Source organism: Manacus candei, unplaced genomic scaffold, assembly GCF_025592945.1.
Source record: "Manacus candei isolate 608988 ecotype Guabito, Panama unplaced genomic scaffold, ASM2559294v1 h1tg000011l, whole genome shotgun sequence".
Classification (NCBI taxonomy): domain Eukaryota; kingdom Metazoa; phylum Chordata; class Aves; order Passeriformes; family Pipridae; genus Manacus; species Manacus candei.
In genome coordinates, this window is record NW_026138059.1 from 23116675 (window position 1) to 23134319 (window position 17645).

The window sequence follows — 17645 nt, forward strand, 5'->3', positions numbered from 1 at the left end:
TATTCTTGAAGATGTTGTGACTTTAATTAAAGTCTTTTCTAAAAGGCCAGTTCTACTAAAATATAGGATATATGATATATGAGATGTATGGGGAAAGGATAAGAAATCTTACTAAGTGGCAATAATATTTTGAGGGTGCATAACATTGCACAAAATATGGATGTAGCAGTATAGTAGAACAATATCTAGAAAAGGTCATGGGTGTTGTCAGAGAACAACCAGGATAAAATAAGTGATTCAGTTCCCACTGCTCCACTTTTAATCATGATAATATGATTATCTACTAAGAAACACTTTGAAGATATAGCAAAGTTATAATCAATTTATATGTAAAAATGGTGTTAGACATGCAGTGCCATTACAATTAGTGTGACTTTCTTCTTTCTTTAGTACCTTCCCTTTTCTGTTCTTTGAAGGAACAGCAGAAAATTAAGGAAATGTTGAAAGATAATTCTGCCAGGGTTCAATTCCTAAAATAAATGGAAGGGGGAAATTCGTATTTCATTTAGTATTCTGAGATGTCACCTAATATTGTTATGAATAAAATGCTCTTAGAGGAAAACCAACTGACATGTGGTAATGTCCTTTGTTAAAGTTACAGCTGCCTTAAAACATGTCCAAGTTAAAGTATGTGCTTGCAGAGCTTCTCTGCAACACAGTTGATTTATGTCATTTAGTCATGATTTCACGTAGTAGGATGACTACCATAGTTAACTCCCTGATGTTTCCATGAGTCTTCAAATTCCTGTTGTGGTCTGATTTGATGATATTCTTATCCAAACAACTTGTAAAATAACATGATGAGCTGGAAGGTGCACAGAAGTTGGAGGTGACACCTGTTACCATGCATACTACTTACTGATTCTGCCACTGACACCCCCCTGAATATTCCCCTACCCCAGGTGGGCACTATGCCAGTTTGGAGTCTTCAGTGCTTGGCTGGGAGAAGCCCTTCTGCACTTGGACTGTCTGCCTTAGGGGTGAGGGATATTGGTCCTTAGATAGTTGATGTCTGGGTACCTTGTCACCTTTGCTGCATGAATGGCAAACATCACATCAGCCTGACTTTGTCATGTACTGTCCAGACAATAGAGCTGTGGCTGACATCTGCTCTCTTTTATTAAAGCCTTTGTTTCTGAAAGCCTGTAACTAAATAGATTACTGAAATAAACATCTGGCCTTTAGTAAAGGAGTAACAAGTTGCTTTGTAGAGTCAGTTGTATAAGCTCTTTAAAAATCCTCTGCAGAGATCTTATCAGAAGGTTAGGTAATTGAAAACTGTCATGTTTACCTTGTCCTGTGTTGTGCAGACAAGATCCTCTTATATTTGTATATTTATATAATATTAAAAAGGACTCACACATGCGCACACACTCATTTTCCAAGGAGAGCTGTGCTGAGTAAGAGTTTTCCATTGTAATCCTAATCAGATCAGTAAATGAATGTCATCTGTTCTGGAGAACTGAACTGCCCTTTTCAGGAAGGTTGCTAACAGTTCATTCTCAATGGCACACAGTATTAACTCAATCAGGAGTAAAGTGCTGATTCAATGTATTTAAATTACGAGTTCCCCACAATTACTTGTAGTAGCAATTATGTTGCCCCTTTTATAAGAATGGAGAGATCCTGATAATATATTAAAAATATTGACAAAGAGAAACAAATTTGAACAGCGTGTCAGTAGACTAAGTGCTGTCCAATAATCATTTTAAAAAATCTGTAAGAGAAGCAGTGCAAGCTACATTTGGGTGGCTTCCTTGTTTTCCTGCTTTTTGGTGTTGTTAGTATTGTTTTTCTGCTTCTTAGTGTTGTAAGCAATAAGGATTTGTCTGAGGTGTTTAACAAGCTCACTCTTTTCCTTGTTGCAAATTAAAAAGCAAACAGCAACAAAGCTAACATGGTTGTTTAGAGAAACTTATTGGAAGGAATTTTATTAACAGTTACTGTATTTTAAACTTTGTTAGATGTAATGTTCCCCTAATCTCAGTGCAATAATGGACAGACGGTGTCTGTATAATTGCTAATTGTAAATGCAATCTACTTTGTGTTAATGTTTTACTTTGACCCAATGACATCACGCTTGTGTTATGTTCCTTGGAGCACAAATAGTTATTTATGCTGATCTGAAGTACTGCCAGTTTTAACTTTGGTGTGCAGTAAATAGTTTCTCCTCAGCAGTGACAGTGTTTATTTAAACAAGCCTCAGTGTACCTGCTTAACAAAATCCTGAGCCAAATTAATTATGGCAGTGTCTGTAATCACAGCACTACACTGATCTGATTTCCTAGCACACTCAAGATCTCTACATCACAGCTGGAATCACAACTGTAACCAAGTTGAGCTTTGTGATCCTGGTAGTTGCTATAGAGAGAAGACGCTACCCTGGAAGTGGGATTTCTAAAGAGGAAAGAATTCCCAAGGACCAATGGTTTTCCTACTGGGGTAAATTGGCATAAAATCCACATGAAGGCCAGAAGAACCTAAGACATTTGTGTCATAATGAAGAGCTAAATCCAGATTTCCTGAATGCTTGTCCACTGTCTCAAAGACTAAGCTGCTGTTAGTGGATAGCCTTTGGGATTTCTATATGATGTAGACATTAAAGAAGTTCTCCTGTCTTTGATCAATCTGGTTTTAAAGAGGTGCAAAGCAGCCACAGCACCTCTTAGTTTCAGGATAAACTGCAAGGATTCAAATTTTAAAAACAGAGCTATATAGGTGTGAGGCTTGGAAGCTTGTGTTATTTTTTGTTTCAGTTTCTTTTTTTCCTTTAACCAGCATACTCAATGGAAAACACCACTTGGCTTGCTGATTACTGGGAGTTGGAACTAGATGATCTTCAAAGTCCCTTCCAAACCAAGCCACTCTATGATTCTATGATTATTTTAAAACTTCATGCAAAATACACCTTAAGATAACATAAATGTCCTTAAAGGTGTCAAACTGAAGGTCCATCTAGCCCAGTTTTGTCCCAACAGTGGCCATAAGCCTAGGGAAGAACACAAGCAAGTTAAGCATATGAAATACTTGGGTTGAGTATTTTCCCTGTCTCCAGTTATTTTTCTAAAACAAATATCACTTTAACATATTTAGTAATTCTTACTGCATTTCTCTTTCATGAACTTGAGCCTTCTGGTGAAGCCATGTAAACATTTAGCATCTTCAGTGTGCTGTGGAAATGTGCTCCATGTGTCCATTGAGCTCTACATCTAATACCAACCATCCTACCCCCACAGGGAGCCTCATAGCCTTACCAGCCTTCCTCCCATTGTCCTCTGGGGTAACTTTGGTCCCAAAGACCTTTGCCTGTCTCTCTATCCCAGTTCAGATGCACTCAGCAGGAGCTGGCAAAGCAAAGAAGAGCTTTAGGCTGCACAAGGCTAGAAAGATTTTTCTTGTCTGTAGGTGACAAGCTCACCTACGGTAGCTTCAGTTTATTTTCAACAAAGCAAGAGCTTATCAGGTCAGCTAATCCATTCCCCAGTAGCTTGGTAGAGCATGTTTAATGCTGTAACTGTTCTGATGTTAAAACAGAGAGACTGTACCTTGCTCAGGTTACTTGGTGGGTGATCAAGCTGCCATTGATTTTAAGAGTGAAGAGCCAGGCCTGAAGCAGTCAGAAAGTTATTTTGTTAAGAAGCTTTTTCTGCCTTGAAATAGCTTTTTACTTACCATCTTTATGCTCCCGTCACTTCTTTATCCCCTCCAACCATTCTGAGATATATTTTTTCCTGCTAACTGGCTTTTGTCTCTTTTGATAAGCTTTCATACCCTCAGCTGTGGGATTTATCATCTGTATTTTTGGCTTTTCAACTTTTCCAGAGGGATTGAGCATCTTTGTGTCACTGATGATTCATGTCCGCTGTATCCATGTCCCATCAGTTTTTAGTTAGTTCTAATCAGCTACTGATGTTGCCAGAATTTTATACGTAAATAAAGTATAATTAGGCACTCTGGAAAGCACCAAGTATCACAACTGAAAATGTTGCAGTCAAAATTATGTTTGTACACATAGTTGCCTTTTGAAGTGGGGCAGTGGGTAGCAGTTTGCTGTACTAACAGCTGCTTTCTGAGTGTCTCCAGGGTGTCAGTGGGAGCCGCTTCCTTGCACAGGGGCGAGACAGCACTGCTCCACTGATTCCAGCAAAGCTGCAGCACCTGCTGCCTTGGTAGAGCTGCCTGGGACAGTGACAAAGGGATTGTAGTAACTTGGTGCTGATGCATGAAACCACTGCATGGCCAAAACCACTGAATTGTGGTGTCCTTCTGTGGGAGGCAGAATGTGCCACAGAATTTTTCCAGATGGAGTCCATTGGCTCACCAGTGAGTTGAGTTCTTGCTCACGTAAAAAAATTCTCAGCTTCCACTGAGCTTGGCACCATTTTGCTTCTCCAGCCTCTGCATCTACTGCTGGTAGCAGTGGGATGCTCTTTATGTGAGATAAGAATTTTCATGTCCTCACCTATGGATTGGTTGTGGCCCAAATCTGCACAGACTTCCTCTTCTTATAAATGTAAGATCAAAGGCAGGGTCTTTTTGGAACATCTGTTATCTCATACGTGTTACAGGAAAAGCCAGGTTTGCCCACTCCTACCACATGCCAAAGCACAACTGCTGAGTTCCTGAGATCATATTTCTCAATAATCTCTTAAGAAACTACCATGATAAAGTGATTTCTTAAAATCAGATTACTTATGCATTTTTATAATATTTTTTTTACATTTGAATATTTTGAGATTGTTTTAATTGTAGAGACTAGTAGGAAAGTTGTCCTGTTTAAAATTCTACTGCTACTTTAGCTAAAAGCATGATGCTTCTTCCCCCCCATCCCCCATGAAAGTAAGTGTCAATAGCATTTTAATAGGTTTTGCAATGCAGATATTTCAAAACATTGGGGAGATTACTTTTAGTGGATAATCTCTTTTGGTTATTAAATATCCTGGTCCTTTCAAAATTAATCCACTGGGTTTTGTACCCTTTCAGACATAAAACTTACTCAGTTTAGCTCATTGTTTAACCTTCACGATTTTTTCAGTAAGTGAATCCAGGTCTAATAATCAGTAAAAATGTGGACAAAACATACTAAATCAGGACTCGATAAATCTGAAAGTAAAAATTATGACTGATGCTTGAAGACAGCTTTTTATTATTAAGTATTAAATTACATTACAGAGGTTAGGGTAAACAGATTAGTGGATTAACTGAGTTTCAAAGTCATTGTCAGAGCCAGCAACGCAGCCTTATTTCTTATGACATTATTTTCAATCTGTGAGTTCTTCCCTACCCTGTTTTTTTACTAGTTTATTAACAGAGTGAAAAAAATATGGTCTTAGAGTAGTGATACTTTCAGAGCTAATTGAAGTACTGGCATTAAGACACTTCAGGAGAACCACAGAATTTGAAAATGGTGATAAGAGATGATGACTCACCTGAACAAACACAGAACCTTCCTTGGACAGACTGTCAAGACAAGTGTCTGGAGGTTCATGAAAACTGCCTCTGTGCTTAGGAGGCATGGATGCTCCTGGCAGGGACCAAAACAGATGCCTGCCTTGAGCCATGCTGCTGCAGAAATACTCACAATAGCTGCCTGCCCGCAGGTTGGTTGCTGGTAGTTTGCAGGGCTGTAATGAGCATCTTCAGGCAATTTAAACCTGCCCTGATATTAAAGGAGCAGTGCCCTTGTGCTTCTCACTGTGGGTTGTAATCATCCACTGCTCCCCTATCTTCATCTCCAGAGACAGTGTGACGCACTTATAGATGAACCCAGTGGAGAAAATTAAGGTTATTTCTTGGTTAGATCATGTGCTGTCTTCACATGTGAGTGCTTATATAGCTTGTGACCTTTGTGGCTTTTCATCTGCTTTTAGAAGAGTCAAAACAGACCTTTTTCAAGTTTAACAGTGTCCATTCAATTTTTGAAGTCTCATTTGTAGAGGTCAAGGACTTAATCAAACATCCTTCTGTAAAGCTTCAGTACTTATTGCTCTTCTAGGAATTCAGTGATTATGTTATCCCTTTTCAATCCATGGCACTGTTAGGATTCCTTTCAGCCTACACCATGGCTTAGTTGATTTGTCTATTTTATTTGGATTTGTTTTCAGGCTATTAACTGTAAATTTATGTTAATTCAGAAATTAGCATATGCCATGTTTTAAGAAGGAAACAACAAAAAACCACATCTTAAGAAGGTTTACTCTTTCTGCTTTCTACTCATGTCAGCTAATATGTCCAAGGCCTGATGACCATTTGTGATAGTTTTCACCCTAGGCCTTCTTGGAGACCAGCTTGTAACCAGGAAGGAACTAGGGAAGTGACCAAGGAAGTATTCCATGCTATTCCTTTACGTAACCTGAGGTATAAATAAAGCCGACGGGAGAGACCTCGCTCTCTTCTCTTCCGGCGAGGTTCAAGAACAGTAGATCCCTACGTGGTCTTGCTTATCTGAAGTTAAGGCCTGTATCGACTGCTGTTGTCTGCTGCTGTGGGAGGGGAGAGTGCTGGGCCACGGTCTGGCTGTCCTGCTTTCCTCAAGGAAAGTGGTGAGATTTTGCCAGTTCTTTATTTTGCTGGTTACTGGGTTTTTAGATTGTGCATACCTGTTTTGTTTCTGTCCCTTTTCGTCCTTTTTTTTTGTCCTTTTTCCCTTCTCCCTTCCCCTCTTCCCCTTTAGGAAGCTATTTGGGGTTTCTGGGGTTATATGTATATAGTATTCTCACTGTATATATCTGTTTTATATGTAAAATATATTTTTTTTTTGCTATAGCTTTGGCTGTTTGGATTTTTTTTCATTCTCTCTCTGGGAAGCAGGCTCTGTTGTTGAGTTTTGGAGACTTGGTGGGAAGCCAGCTCCAAACTTGCACACCATTATACACTTCTGCAAACCTCTCTGTCTTTCAGGGCTCATACTTTCAGTATAGAGGGTTGGACTGGGAAACTGCCTTTGTGCAGCTGTGGGTTGTGGTTTTTTTGGGGGGGCTGAGACTGTTTGAATAATTATGCAACTGCAAAGTAGCACTTAGCTAGGACAGTTGTGTTCACATTGATATAGCAATATATATATAGCAATATAGCAATTATCGAAATGCTGGTAAAGCATCTTTATCTAGAACACCATAAATGGTTGTTGAGAAATTCTGCACATCTGCAGGGTGATTAGGGATCTCATGGGAAACACATTATTTTTGCTATGGTGACTGTGTGTTTTCTGCCCAAACAGTCATTTATTTTACATTGATGGAGAGAAAAAAAGAAAGAGAGCTTTCTGAGAATAACCAGGTCAGAAGAAGATTTCTTCTTTTCGGTTAGAACTTCTGTTTATCATCCATGTTCCTCTTGTAATTGTGGGGTGGTTAGATGTTCAAGAGAATACAGGAAGAAGACAAGTAGGCAAAGCAGTTGCTGCTGGGGAAAAATTGAGGTCCAGTTTCAGGGAAAGCCCCTGAAAGTGTGTCCCAGCCAAAACCACGACAAACTAACGCTGAGAGATGAGCTCCCCAAAAGTAATGAGACTAGAGGTTAGGAGCCAAAGAAGTGCTAACCTGGGGGATCAGGTGCATTGGGAATGACAGGTAGGAAGCATATGGAGATGCCAAGACTGCCTGTTATTATTCTGTGTTGAAAGTATGTGTGTGCACAGTCAATATTTAAAGGGATTTCTCTTGTTGAATGCTTCCAAGTTTAGCATAACTGCTAATCTTGGATATTTAGAGATAATTGCTATGCAGTGATGAGCACATCCTGGAATTTTTCTGACATTTACAGAGTATTTTACATGTCAGAAGTGGTTAAGTAAGGATTGATATTTCCATTTTGCAGTTATGTGGTGGAGGAAGAATCTGAACTGTGTGTTTCTTGTTTGCTAGTGGTCATAGAAGAAATCTTTGCCAAACCACAAAGAGCACATGAAACTTCTTGCCTTCTTGCCATATGCCAGATCCATTCACTAAACTGTGCCCTGATTTTCTCTGTTTTTTTGCCTTGAAAACTGAATATTGTCAGCTCATCTGATAATAGATGAGTAACAGGTATCCAATGCAATAATCAAATCAGTAAAAGTAGTAGTTAACACTTCAAGATCAGAACCGGATTTTAAGCAGCTGAAATCTAAAAGGAACTTAATCATGATAGTTAAGCTTGTTTTTTATCTTTATATACAGTTAGTTTATTTATTTTATACTGAACTATGTGATTGACCAAGGCTGAGATATGATTGCTGATTTCAAGGGATACAATGATGATGAAGTCTCTGTTCCACAACAGAAGAAATAATGAGTTCAGCTGCCTTAGGATTTCTTGGAGGTTTCCATGTTAGGGAGTATTTTGTTTGCTAAAATGTAAATTGGAAACCTGGTCAGAAACTTATTTGCATTGTCAGGCACTTAAATACCTTTAAAATACGCCCACAATAGATTTCCTTTGATTCAAGTCTGTGTTTATACTCTCCTGTCAAATAAATTAGTGAGAGGTATTGCAGTTAGAGAATATATGTTTTTCTTTGCCACTGTAGTTGGTGATATTGTTGCAATTTAGAATAGGTTTTAGGTTTGCATAGGACAATCAGTATTTTTCTGAGCATTATTACGTGTCAGCCTTTAGTCTAATACAAGAAGTGGTAATATCAGTCAGGAAAACATAAATACAAATGTTGATTCAACTTTCTTGCTTTTAATTCTCTAGGATTATGATGGCTTTTTTGAATCAAAGGAGAGCAACACTGTGTTCTCCTTTCTTGGACTGAAACCTACTTTGGCATCAAAGGTCAGTGTCATATTGCAGACTTTTCATGGAATTCTTGAAATAGTGAAAATGAATTTTCTTTGAATGGAAAGAACCCTGTGTGTTTGGATGCACCACTGCCCTGATCCATACCTTGTCCATATCAACTTCATGCTGATGAGGTAATTGAAATGGTTGTCAGGAAAAGCAAAGCATTTTAAATGAAATCGAGCATATACATGGGAATTGATTTGAGACAGCAGATAAATTAAGTTTTAAGAATACATTCTCCTTCACATTATCAATCTAAATTGTAAGCAACTGGATGAATTATAGCAGGAGACAGAACTAAGATCTTAAGCACTGGAATGTCTGTAGCCTGGCCTAATGGCTCAGCATTTATTCATTAGGCATTGTTTTTTTTTTTTGTTTTTTTTTAATGCTGAAGCACTGGAGCAGTCAGGAATTATATCAACTTTTTGGATAAGAATTCAGTTTTAACAAACACATATACACAGGTCAGAACACAAAGCCAGGTAGCATCTTTCTATGGACATCAGTATAACAGAGGAAATTTTATTGCCATATGAAAGCCTGGACACTTGTTCAAAGAGACTTTGTGGTGCACCTTCTGGTTGTAGATTAGACACATAGGGGAGGATTTTTCTTCTCTTGGGTACTGTAGATATAGGTGTGTTTTGTAGTAGTACTGTCTCAGGACTGGATGGTAGCTCTTGTGTATCTATAGACCTCCACTTCTGCCAGGAATTGATTTATTTATGGACCCCATGAGGGACAGGAGTGGGAAGGAACCTCAGCAGAGAACTGCAAAAGCAGGTTATTTTGGCAGCCTGCCTCATTTTGTAGCTTGGAGAATCGTAGGAAAAAGATGCAATCTGAAATACTCTATTCTTAAAAGCTCTATTCCTAGAAAATATCCTCTTGTAGGCCTGGAGGAATGTCTCTATAAACTATCCGCTTCAGTCTGGTAGCACTTCAGAGGATGCATCCTCAGCTGCTATGTGGACCAAGGTTAGGGACATCTTATATGCAAAGAGCACAGGCACAGGAGATGAGAATGTATTCAAAACATTAATATTATATTAGTAATAACCAATATTTTGTTTTTGTCTTTTCAGTAGGCATCAGAACCCTAGAAAGCCGATGTGAAGCCCCAACAAGCACATTTCTGAATGAATGACCCTGTTCTTCAGCACATAACAGCTTCCCTAATGGATCACTGTGATAGAGCAAACACGCATCATTAGTAGTAGTCTGCTTGCCATGAGATGGTGCTCTCCAATAGTCTGGAGCTAATGACACACGTATGAAACAGGCCAGGCTACTCATCTTCCTTTTTAATAATACTCACTGTTGATGTTTCACTTTTGTCTTTGGCTTGCTCTTGCAACTGGCCCTGATATTCTAACAGACATGTATGTTTGAGAGCAAGGAGTGGAAGTGTAGGGCTTATATCATTCATGGATATACTTATGTAGTCAAACTTCCTACTGTTTTTAAGTCTTCCCAAATTAGCTCATCATGATAGTTAAAGTGCTCATGGTTAATTAGGCTGTCTGTGCTGGCTATGATCCAGAAGATAAAAAACATAAATTTTGAGATCTCTGTCTAAGTCAATAACTGCTGTATTTTTGCTCTACATTTATTTATTGTGATGTTTATTCTAGATGATGGTTATTTTAAGAGACATGGGCTGCTAATATTGTTCATCAAGACTTGATTTGTCTAATGATGCACATTGCAACTGACTGTTTAAAACCAATTCCTTTCATGAGGGAGGTGCCAAAGTGAAATATTTTGACGTTTCCTCTTCCAAAAGCAGGTGAAACGTGCAGGAAAACACTTGGTGGAAATACCGGGGAGTTCAGAAGAACTAAAGGGGTCTTGTAGCTAATGGTAATATGAAGTTATCTCTTAAATGAGAAAGTCTTAATACCCACAGTTGGAGCTCTGTAGTCAGTCTGTCTTGAAATTTTGCCAAACCCTTCACTTTACCTCCAATAACACACAGCTCCACCACAAGCCACGTGAAAGTCAGGGGGATACTTTGAGAGTCAGGGCTCAGTCCCATGGGTGGTTAACACTACTATGGTCTAAGAGCACGCCTAACTTGCCTAGCTGTTGTCTTGGTTATATCCCCAGATGTGGTCATGTGATGGTGCCTCAAAGACAGTGAAAAATCTGGGTGTGTGCTTTGCTGGATAAGGCCACAATGGCAGTTCAGCTGAGGAACAGGGGCCAAGTAAAGAAAGTGGAGATTATTCTAGGGAGACTGCATTGATGTGTATAGCAGAACTTAGGCCCGTTGTAATATACATTACAAAATGCATTCTAGAGAGAAGTCAAATTGCATTATGCATCTTGAATCAAGTTTGGCTATGAAAATAACAGTTATGCTGTAATGTGTCTTTAACTCAAGTGATTTCATAATGACAGGGTAGTGCCATCACAGTCTTTGGGTAATGAAAGACAACCATTATGTGGAAAAGCTTCTTTGCAATCACAGTACCACTCAGACTGTGTGGCTTGAAGGAAGCTAAACTTGTAAAAAGTGTCACACTGTCTTGTGCAACAAATTGAATGTTCTGTTAACATCAGTAAACGTGGCATACAAGACATGTTAGTTGGAAGGGACAACAGTAGGAGGTCATCTGGCCCAGCACTGTCAAAATCAGGGCTAACGACAACACTGGCTTGGATCAGATATAGATTTGTCTAGCAGAGCATTAAAAATATCCAAAGATGAAGATCTCATAACTCTGTAGGTAACCTGTGCCATTGCTGCAATGCTTTCCTAGTGAAAACTTTCTTATAAAATCCAGTTTTGACTCCTAGGCTGTAATTTGTGGCTGTTGCCTTTACTGAGTTTTCTGGGACTCAGAAAGAGATTGGCACCATTCTTCTTGCAACTGCCCTCAAGATAGTTGTAGTCTACCATTAGATGACATCTTAGCCTTCTTTGTACCAGACTGAACAAACCTGGCTCTTCAGTTCAGTTAAAGGGCTAGATGGAGCAAGAGCACACACGGATTTGAAGTCCATGGTTGTATTTACTGGTCAAAATCTTAGCCGTGGCACCTTCTCTACAGGAATCCCGAATATATGTTTTTAAGAATTGTTGTCTGTGTTAAGGTACTGTGACATTCTTGTAACCAATCCCATATTTTCATGAGACTTGAATCTCACTATAGGAAGGGAATATGACATTGTTAACTTCACCAAGTTAACAGCAGAAGGAACTATTCCTAGAAGGAAGTTAAATATTTAACTTTGTAAATGAATACATATATAAATTTACATAATTGCACAGTTGATTACAGAAAAGCCATCCTGGATTTATCATGTACTTGATACGTTGTAAACTTCTAGAACTGCCTGAAGTCCCGGGTTTGAAAAATTTACCTAAGTGTGTAAGTATATACACATGAGTAATCCTGGGCAAAATCCCAGGCTTACTGATGTGAAAGGCAAAACCACACTGATTCCTCCAGGGATGAAATTAGTTTTGCAAAACTCCTCTTGAATTTTGATAAATGTAGAATAGAAGGCTCTCATTTAGTGGAGAGTTAGTCTTGTTACAGCTGTTAAGTAAACCTAGCTTATTTCAGAGCACACATGTGGGCATAATCTGTGTGGAGGACAACACTAACTCTGAAGATATTCTGCTTGCTTGTATGGATTGGCAGTGTAAGTCCCTTAGAATATGTGCTTTTGAATTATAAGTGACTAGTTTTAAAAAAAAAGAAGTATATATATATATATATATATATATATATATATATAAAAGAGGTGTTATTTGAATGTGAATTTGGTCTGTTGTGCGACAGCCTTATTTTTGTAGTTAAACTAAGTAGAGTTCTAGTTTGTTACACAAGATGATCTGGAATTTTTTAAACCAGTTTTGTAATAATGAAATGTAGCTATCAGGTAACTGAAAAGGTCTGGGGAAACTAGAGACAGTTATTGAAAGAAATAATAAATTCTTAGTTCTCTTCAAAATTTTTGCTTGAGAACCAACCAAATGGTCCAAATTTCTGGTTAATACTTCTAACTACTACACTTTTTAAAAGGGAGAGCAGTGTGAATTAAACTGTAGATCTTTGTACCTAGCTGAAGCTGCTGTGTGGGCTGACGTGCACATGCACATTCACTGTATCAGTGGCTTTGATAGAGGTGTTTTTGTTTGTGCCACACACTACTGGATAGTGCCTTGCCAGAAAGAGGACTGTTTCTGTAGGGTCTTCCTAGATGTGCTTAAACTTTGAACTGAGAAAGGGGTAGTTTCTATATTGCCATTTTTTTAATAATACAGTAAATTAGTTTCAAGGCCTGAGTCAAAAGGCACATGCTTTGTAAGACTGAAACAGTTTTTGATGAGTCTTCTGAACTTCTGATTTTTCTTAGGTGATTTTCTTTTTTCTCCTTTCCTATTTGTTGACTGTCTAGAATCAAACCTTCCAAGGGAAGTGGACCTGCAGTAAAGCCCATAAATCTATGTTTACACTTAGTTTACAATAAGTATCTGATTCAAGTGTTGAGCAGCACAAGTGCTGTGACTGAAGTGAAGAGTAGCTGCCAAGCTCTCACTGCATTTTCTGGTTGTCCCTCCCTGCCCTTTTCCCCCATCAGGCCATTATTTGGGGCAATACCTTGGTTCAGATGTAGGAGTGCAAGAATGGGGTGATCATCAGGAAAGTGCCAAATCCCATTAGTCTTCAGTGACTCACTGATTTCACCAGATCTTGGCACAAACAGTAGCAGGAGGATGGAGCCCTGTGTGTACCCCCTGCACAGAGAGCAGGAGTGGCAGACGTGGTGCAGAATGGCGCACGGCTTGTGACGGCGCCGTGACCAGGGGTTCTCGCAGGGGCCTTTGGCTGGCAGTGCCATGTGTGAAACCACATAGCATCGCTTTCCACAGGACTTCCACTGCATCATGGCCTATCCTTCACCCTCTTGCTCCCTAAAGAATTTGGGAGGGAAAATGGAGAGCAGTTTGTTGAGAGCAGTCCTCCAGCCAGGGCAGATCCAGCTTACTCCTCTTTTCCTACTTCACCTCTTCCTAATGTGTGTCATCCTGTCCTGTGTAGACCTACATGTGTGCAAAGCTTCCGCTCCCAGCCATCTGTAACATCCCTGTGAGGCACAAATGCAGAGCTGGTGTTCACCTTCACGGCGTCAGTGTTCTGTAACTCGGTAGGGGAGGGAGCACGTTGCATCCTAGGCCATGTACACATTATGTATTAAACTGTGTTCATCTAATAAAAAGTTGTAATTCAAAAAAGACATGCTCTGTGTTGTATGTGCCAAAGGAAACAATGAAAAAATATGACTCTTTATTCTTGCTGTAGCTCACTCTGGTGACAATCAGAGTGCTTTGGTTTGGGCCCCTTCTCCAGATGGAAGCACTGCAGAACTTTTAACCTGGAAAGGGTGGGCCTGATCCTGTAAGAGGCTTTGCAATGTGCAGAATGCCTGCTGTGCTAGGGTCTCCTCAGGTAAATAGTAGTAAAGAAGAAAAAAAGGGATGATTTATTGCCTTCCAGTTTTTGTGCTTGTGTTAGCTGATAAATACCACAGAAATAAAGGACAGATCCTTTGGGGCGACTTGGACATTGGGGCCAGGAAGTTTCCGCACACTGAAGTTTAACTCCTAGGTAGAGCTAAAAATCTTCACTGCTTTTTATTGTCTGAAAGAAATGTGAGTTCCTGGTTTACCTATCCACTTTGTTAATCCATAGAAGGTAATTAAATATGTTTTGCCAGGTAAGTGTCTAACCAAATGTACAGGTTTGCGTCATTACAGTCTTCTCTCGATTCTCTGTCTAGTATGTATTTTTTAATACCTTATTGTTCCTGTCTAAAACTTTTCCGCTATCTAGTGTGAGCACTGCCATGAAAACTTTGCCTATTTATGACTTCTGCACCTTGGAGCAAGTTTCTTTGCCACCTGCTCTAATGCAGGAGGTATGGATGGAAAAGGCAAGCCTGAAATGCCTGAAGTGGGATCCTCAGCTGAGGGAGGACCAGTAGCACCTTTCTGAAGTGAACAGAGCTCTAGTAGCTCAACTGTTATGTCATGGTGGGAAGAAGCAGACAGATTTTGCTGCAGGGGTGGGCAGGAGCTTCTTGATTTGCAGAGAGGAAGTGATGTTCTGTGTCACTTTGATCGGGTGACATCACAGCCTGTGTGTAAAGTCACGACACTCACATTCCTCTTACCCGGCTGCTGAGGAATACACTGAGAGCAGTAAGCAGGCAAAGGTTGCATGGTGCAGGATGCTTTACCACAGTCATCCTCCCATGCATCCCATGGGATCCTCCCAGCTCTGTGTCTACTCTCTCTGCCAGGGGAGCAGCAGTGGGAAAGTGCTTGAAAGTCATTGCTGTGTTTGCACATGTGCACGTGTGTCTACCAGTCTGTCTTCACCCAGAGCTGTTGGTCTGGGCTGTGAGAAGGTCCTCCTGAACTTGCTCATTTGCTTGATCTGCCTTTTAGGTGCCAGAATGACTTGCCTTCTTTATTCCATAGACTTCAAACAAGCTGTCACTGAAGGTCCCTTGACACTCTTATCTGAAGTGACCTCCCTCAGGTTGCCTGGTGCAAACATTCTGGGTCAAGTCCTCCATACATTGATTTCTTTAAAGGCCACCATTGCATGTGATGGAATCCCCTGGCGAATTTGGGAAACATTAGAAAATTATAGGATTAAGGAATTAGCACCCTAAAGAAAAGATCAGCTGGAGCCTTGAAAAATTGTGTTTAGAAGGCAAGAAAGAAATTATTTTAGATTGGAAACAGGGAGTTCAGAAGCAGAGTCTTTGGGAAATGTGTGCCACTCTCTAGCTGCTTGGTTGTCCTATCCAGTTCAGCTGTCCACAGTACATACATCTAGTTCAGGAGAGGAACCTCACTCTCCAGGGAAAGCACATACTTCTGACCATGACTCCTCAGCCCAGGGAAATACTCAGAAGTAAAAAAATTTGTGTCTTAAAAATCCCTGCTCTAGAGGCATTCAGATGCAAAGCCAGTGGTAGGTAGGCACAGGAGGAGCCTACCTCTTCGTGTCTGGGGAAGCAGGCAGACTCTGTACACCCTGTCCCAATCCCCAAGGATGCCCCAGTAGGCACCCTGTAAGCAAGAGCCCTTACATGGTGATGCTGCTATTCTCAGAAAACACCTCACATGCTGCAGCAGCCCTGCATCCATCTGGGGATGCTTCCTGCTCCCTGCTGCTTGAGAAAGGAGGTATTTTTCACATACCAGGAATAAACAGTGCACTAGTTCAGTGCCTCTCGAACCTCAGAGACCATATACCTCTTCCAGTCCGGGTGCTACCTCCTTTAACCGTGCCACGCAGCAAACCATGCTTACCTTTCACAGCTTTATATCCCTGATGGGGGGAGGCAGGAAGAATGTAGGTGTGAAGAGGCAAAAATTGATGATGTACTGACCAGACTTTCATATGTGAGAACTAAGAAAGCTGAGTCAGTCTTAAGCATGATATGAACACACTAATGTTTTCAAATACAAAACTTTTATCATTTCGTTGTAAATTTTCTGATTAAAGCTGTGTGACCCCAATTCTTTCTACCTCAGCTTCCTTTGGCCACATACTCGTATTGTCCTCTTTCAGCTATTGCCTAATAATTGTCTCTGCTGGGAACAGCTCTTTCTGAGTCCTCTGGTGACATCATCTGTCTGCAGCAGAGACATGACCATATGTCATCTCCAAAAGACAGGGAATCTGCTTGCTGAGCTGTCTGTAGTGCTTCGGGCACTGTGCCTGACCGGTGCTGCAACCCACTGCTGTCCTGATGTGGGGCACCCCGTAATGGCTGATAATGGCTTTCACTGCTGACCCCCAAAGTAATGGTCTTATTACTATGAGACCTTGATAATCATTGCTACCGTTGGTATAATTTTCCTTCAACACGTTTTCTTCTTTGGGTTTTCATAGCTTTAAATCTTCTGTTTTTCTTCATGGTTTTATTGGATATGCTTTTTTCTTTCGGATGTCTTCTGTGAGCGGCATAAATTTGAGTTCAAGCCATGAGAGGGCTTTTAGGTCAAGACAGCTATACAGCATTGCTGTGAAATATGTTCTTGAGTCATTAAGGTAAATTGCTGTACCATCAGTACTGTTCCAGATGGACTATAATACTTAAGCCCTAAGTGACCATTTCATGTCCTTAAGAACATTCTCACTCTGACCAAAGTGTGAGTATCCATCAAACCCACTTATACCTGCCGAAACCTACAGAGGGGATGGCATTTCAATGCAACAAATTTCATGGTCTGCATTAAATAGTCAACCTAGAGGAGATCTCTTGGGTTAGAGAGACAAGTCCTCTGCTGTTTCTGTCATCACAGAGTCTGTTTCATGAAACTACCCAATTCCAGCTTAAAGCACCACACTGGGTCTGGGTTGATTTTTTTTTTCCTGTGGGTGTGTTTTGTTTGGGGTTTTTCTGTTTGTTTTTGGTGTTTTGTTTTGTTTTGGGGTTTTTTGGCTCTGCTATACCAGTTGGAAAGTTGTCTCGAAATCCTGCTTCTCTTGTACCAAAAAAATAAACTTTCTTCCAAATTTCAGCTGAACTTTATTTTTTGTCTTCATTGTCCTTGTTGTCCTTTCATTTAAAAAGCCTCCCTCACAGGAATTACCTGTCAGATGAGCTGGTTTCCTCTACTGCCTTAGCTATGCTTCTGCCAGTGGAGAGTTCAGTTCTCTCTCTGTCAGCACCACTGACATCCATGGCCAAATGAGATCCCTGGAAAGAGGAGATTCCCTCTATACAATAGCATGGAGTAACTCCATGAAGCAAGTCCAGAATGAGCACTTAAATTACTTCAGCTACCAAAATTTGTAATTAGAGATGATTCTGATATTTGCTTTCAGTCTCTT

The 17645-nt window shown here is 40.2% G+C and overlaps 1 protein-coding gene across 1 annotated transcript in view; it reads left to right on the top strand.

Annotated features, from left to right (window-relative positions):
- The window catches only part of SH3BGRL2 (SH3 domain binding glutamate rich protein like 2), a gene marked incomplete at its 5' end in the record, with an annotated part of 44318 nt that extends 26986 nt beyond the window's left edge, over positions 1–17332 (top strand). Inside the window, 2 exons of the mRNA XM_051778237.1 lie at positions 8680–8760; positions 9861–17332. Coding sequence (XP_051634197.1) covers positions 8680–8760; positions 9861–9875 — 96 coding nt within the window. The remainder of the gene's footprint in view (positions 1–8679; positions 8761–9860) is intronic.
- Positions 17333–17645: the final 313 nt, after the last annotated feature.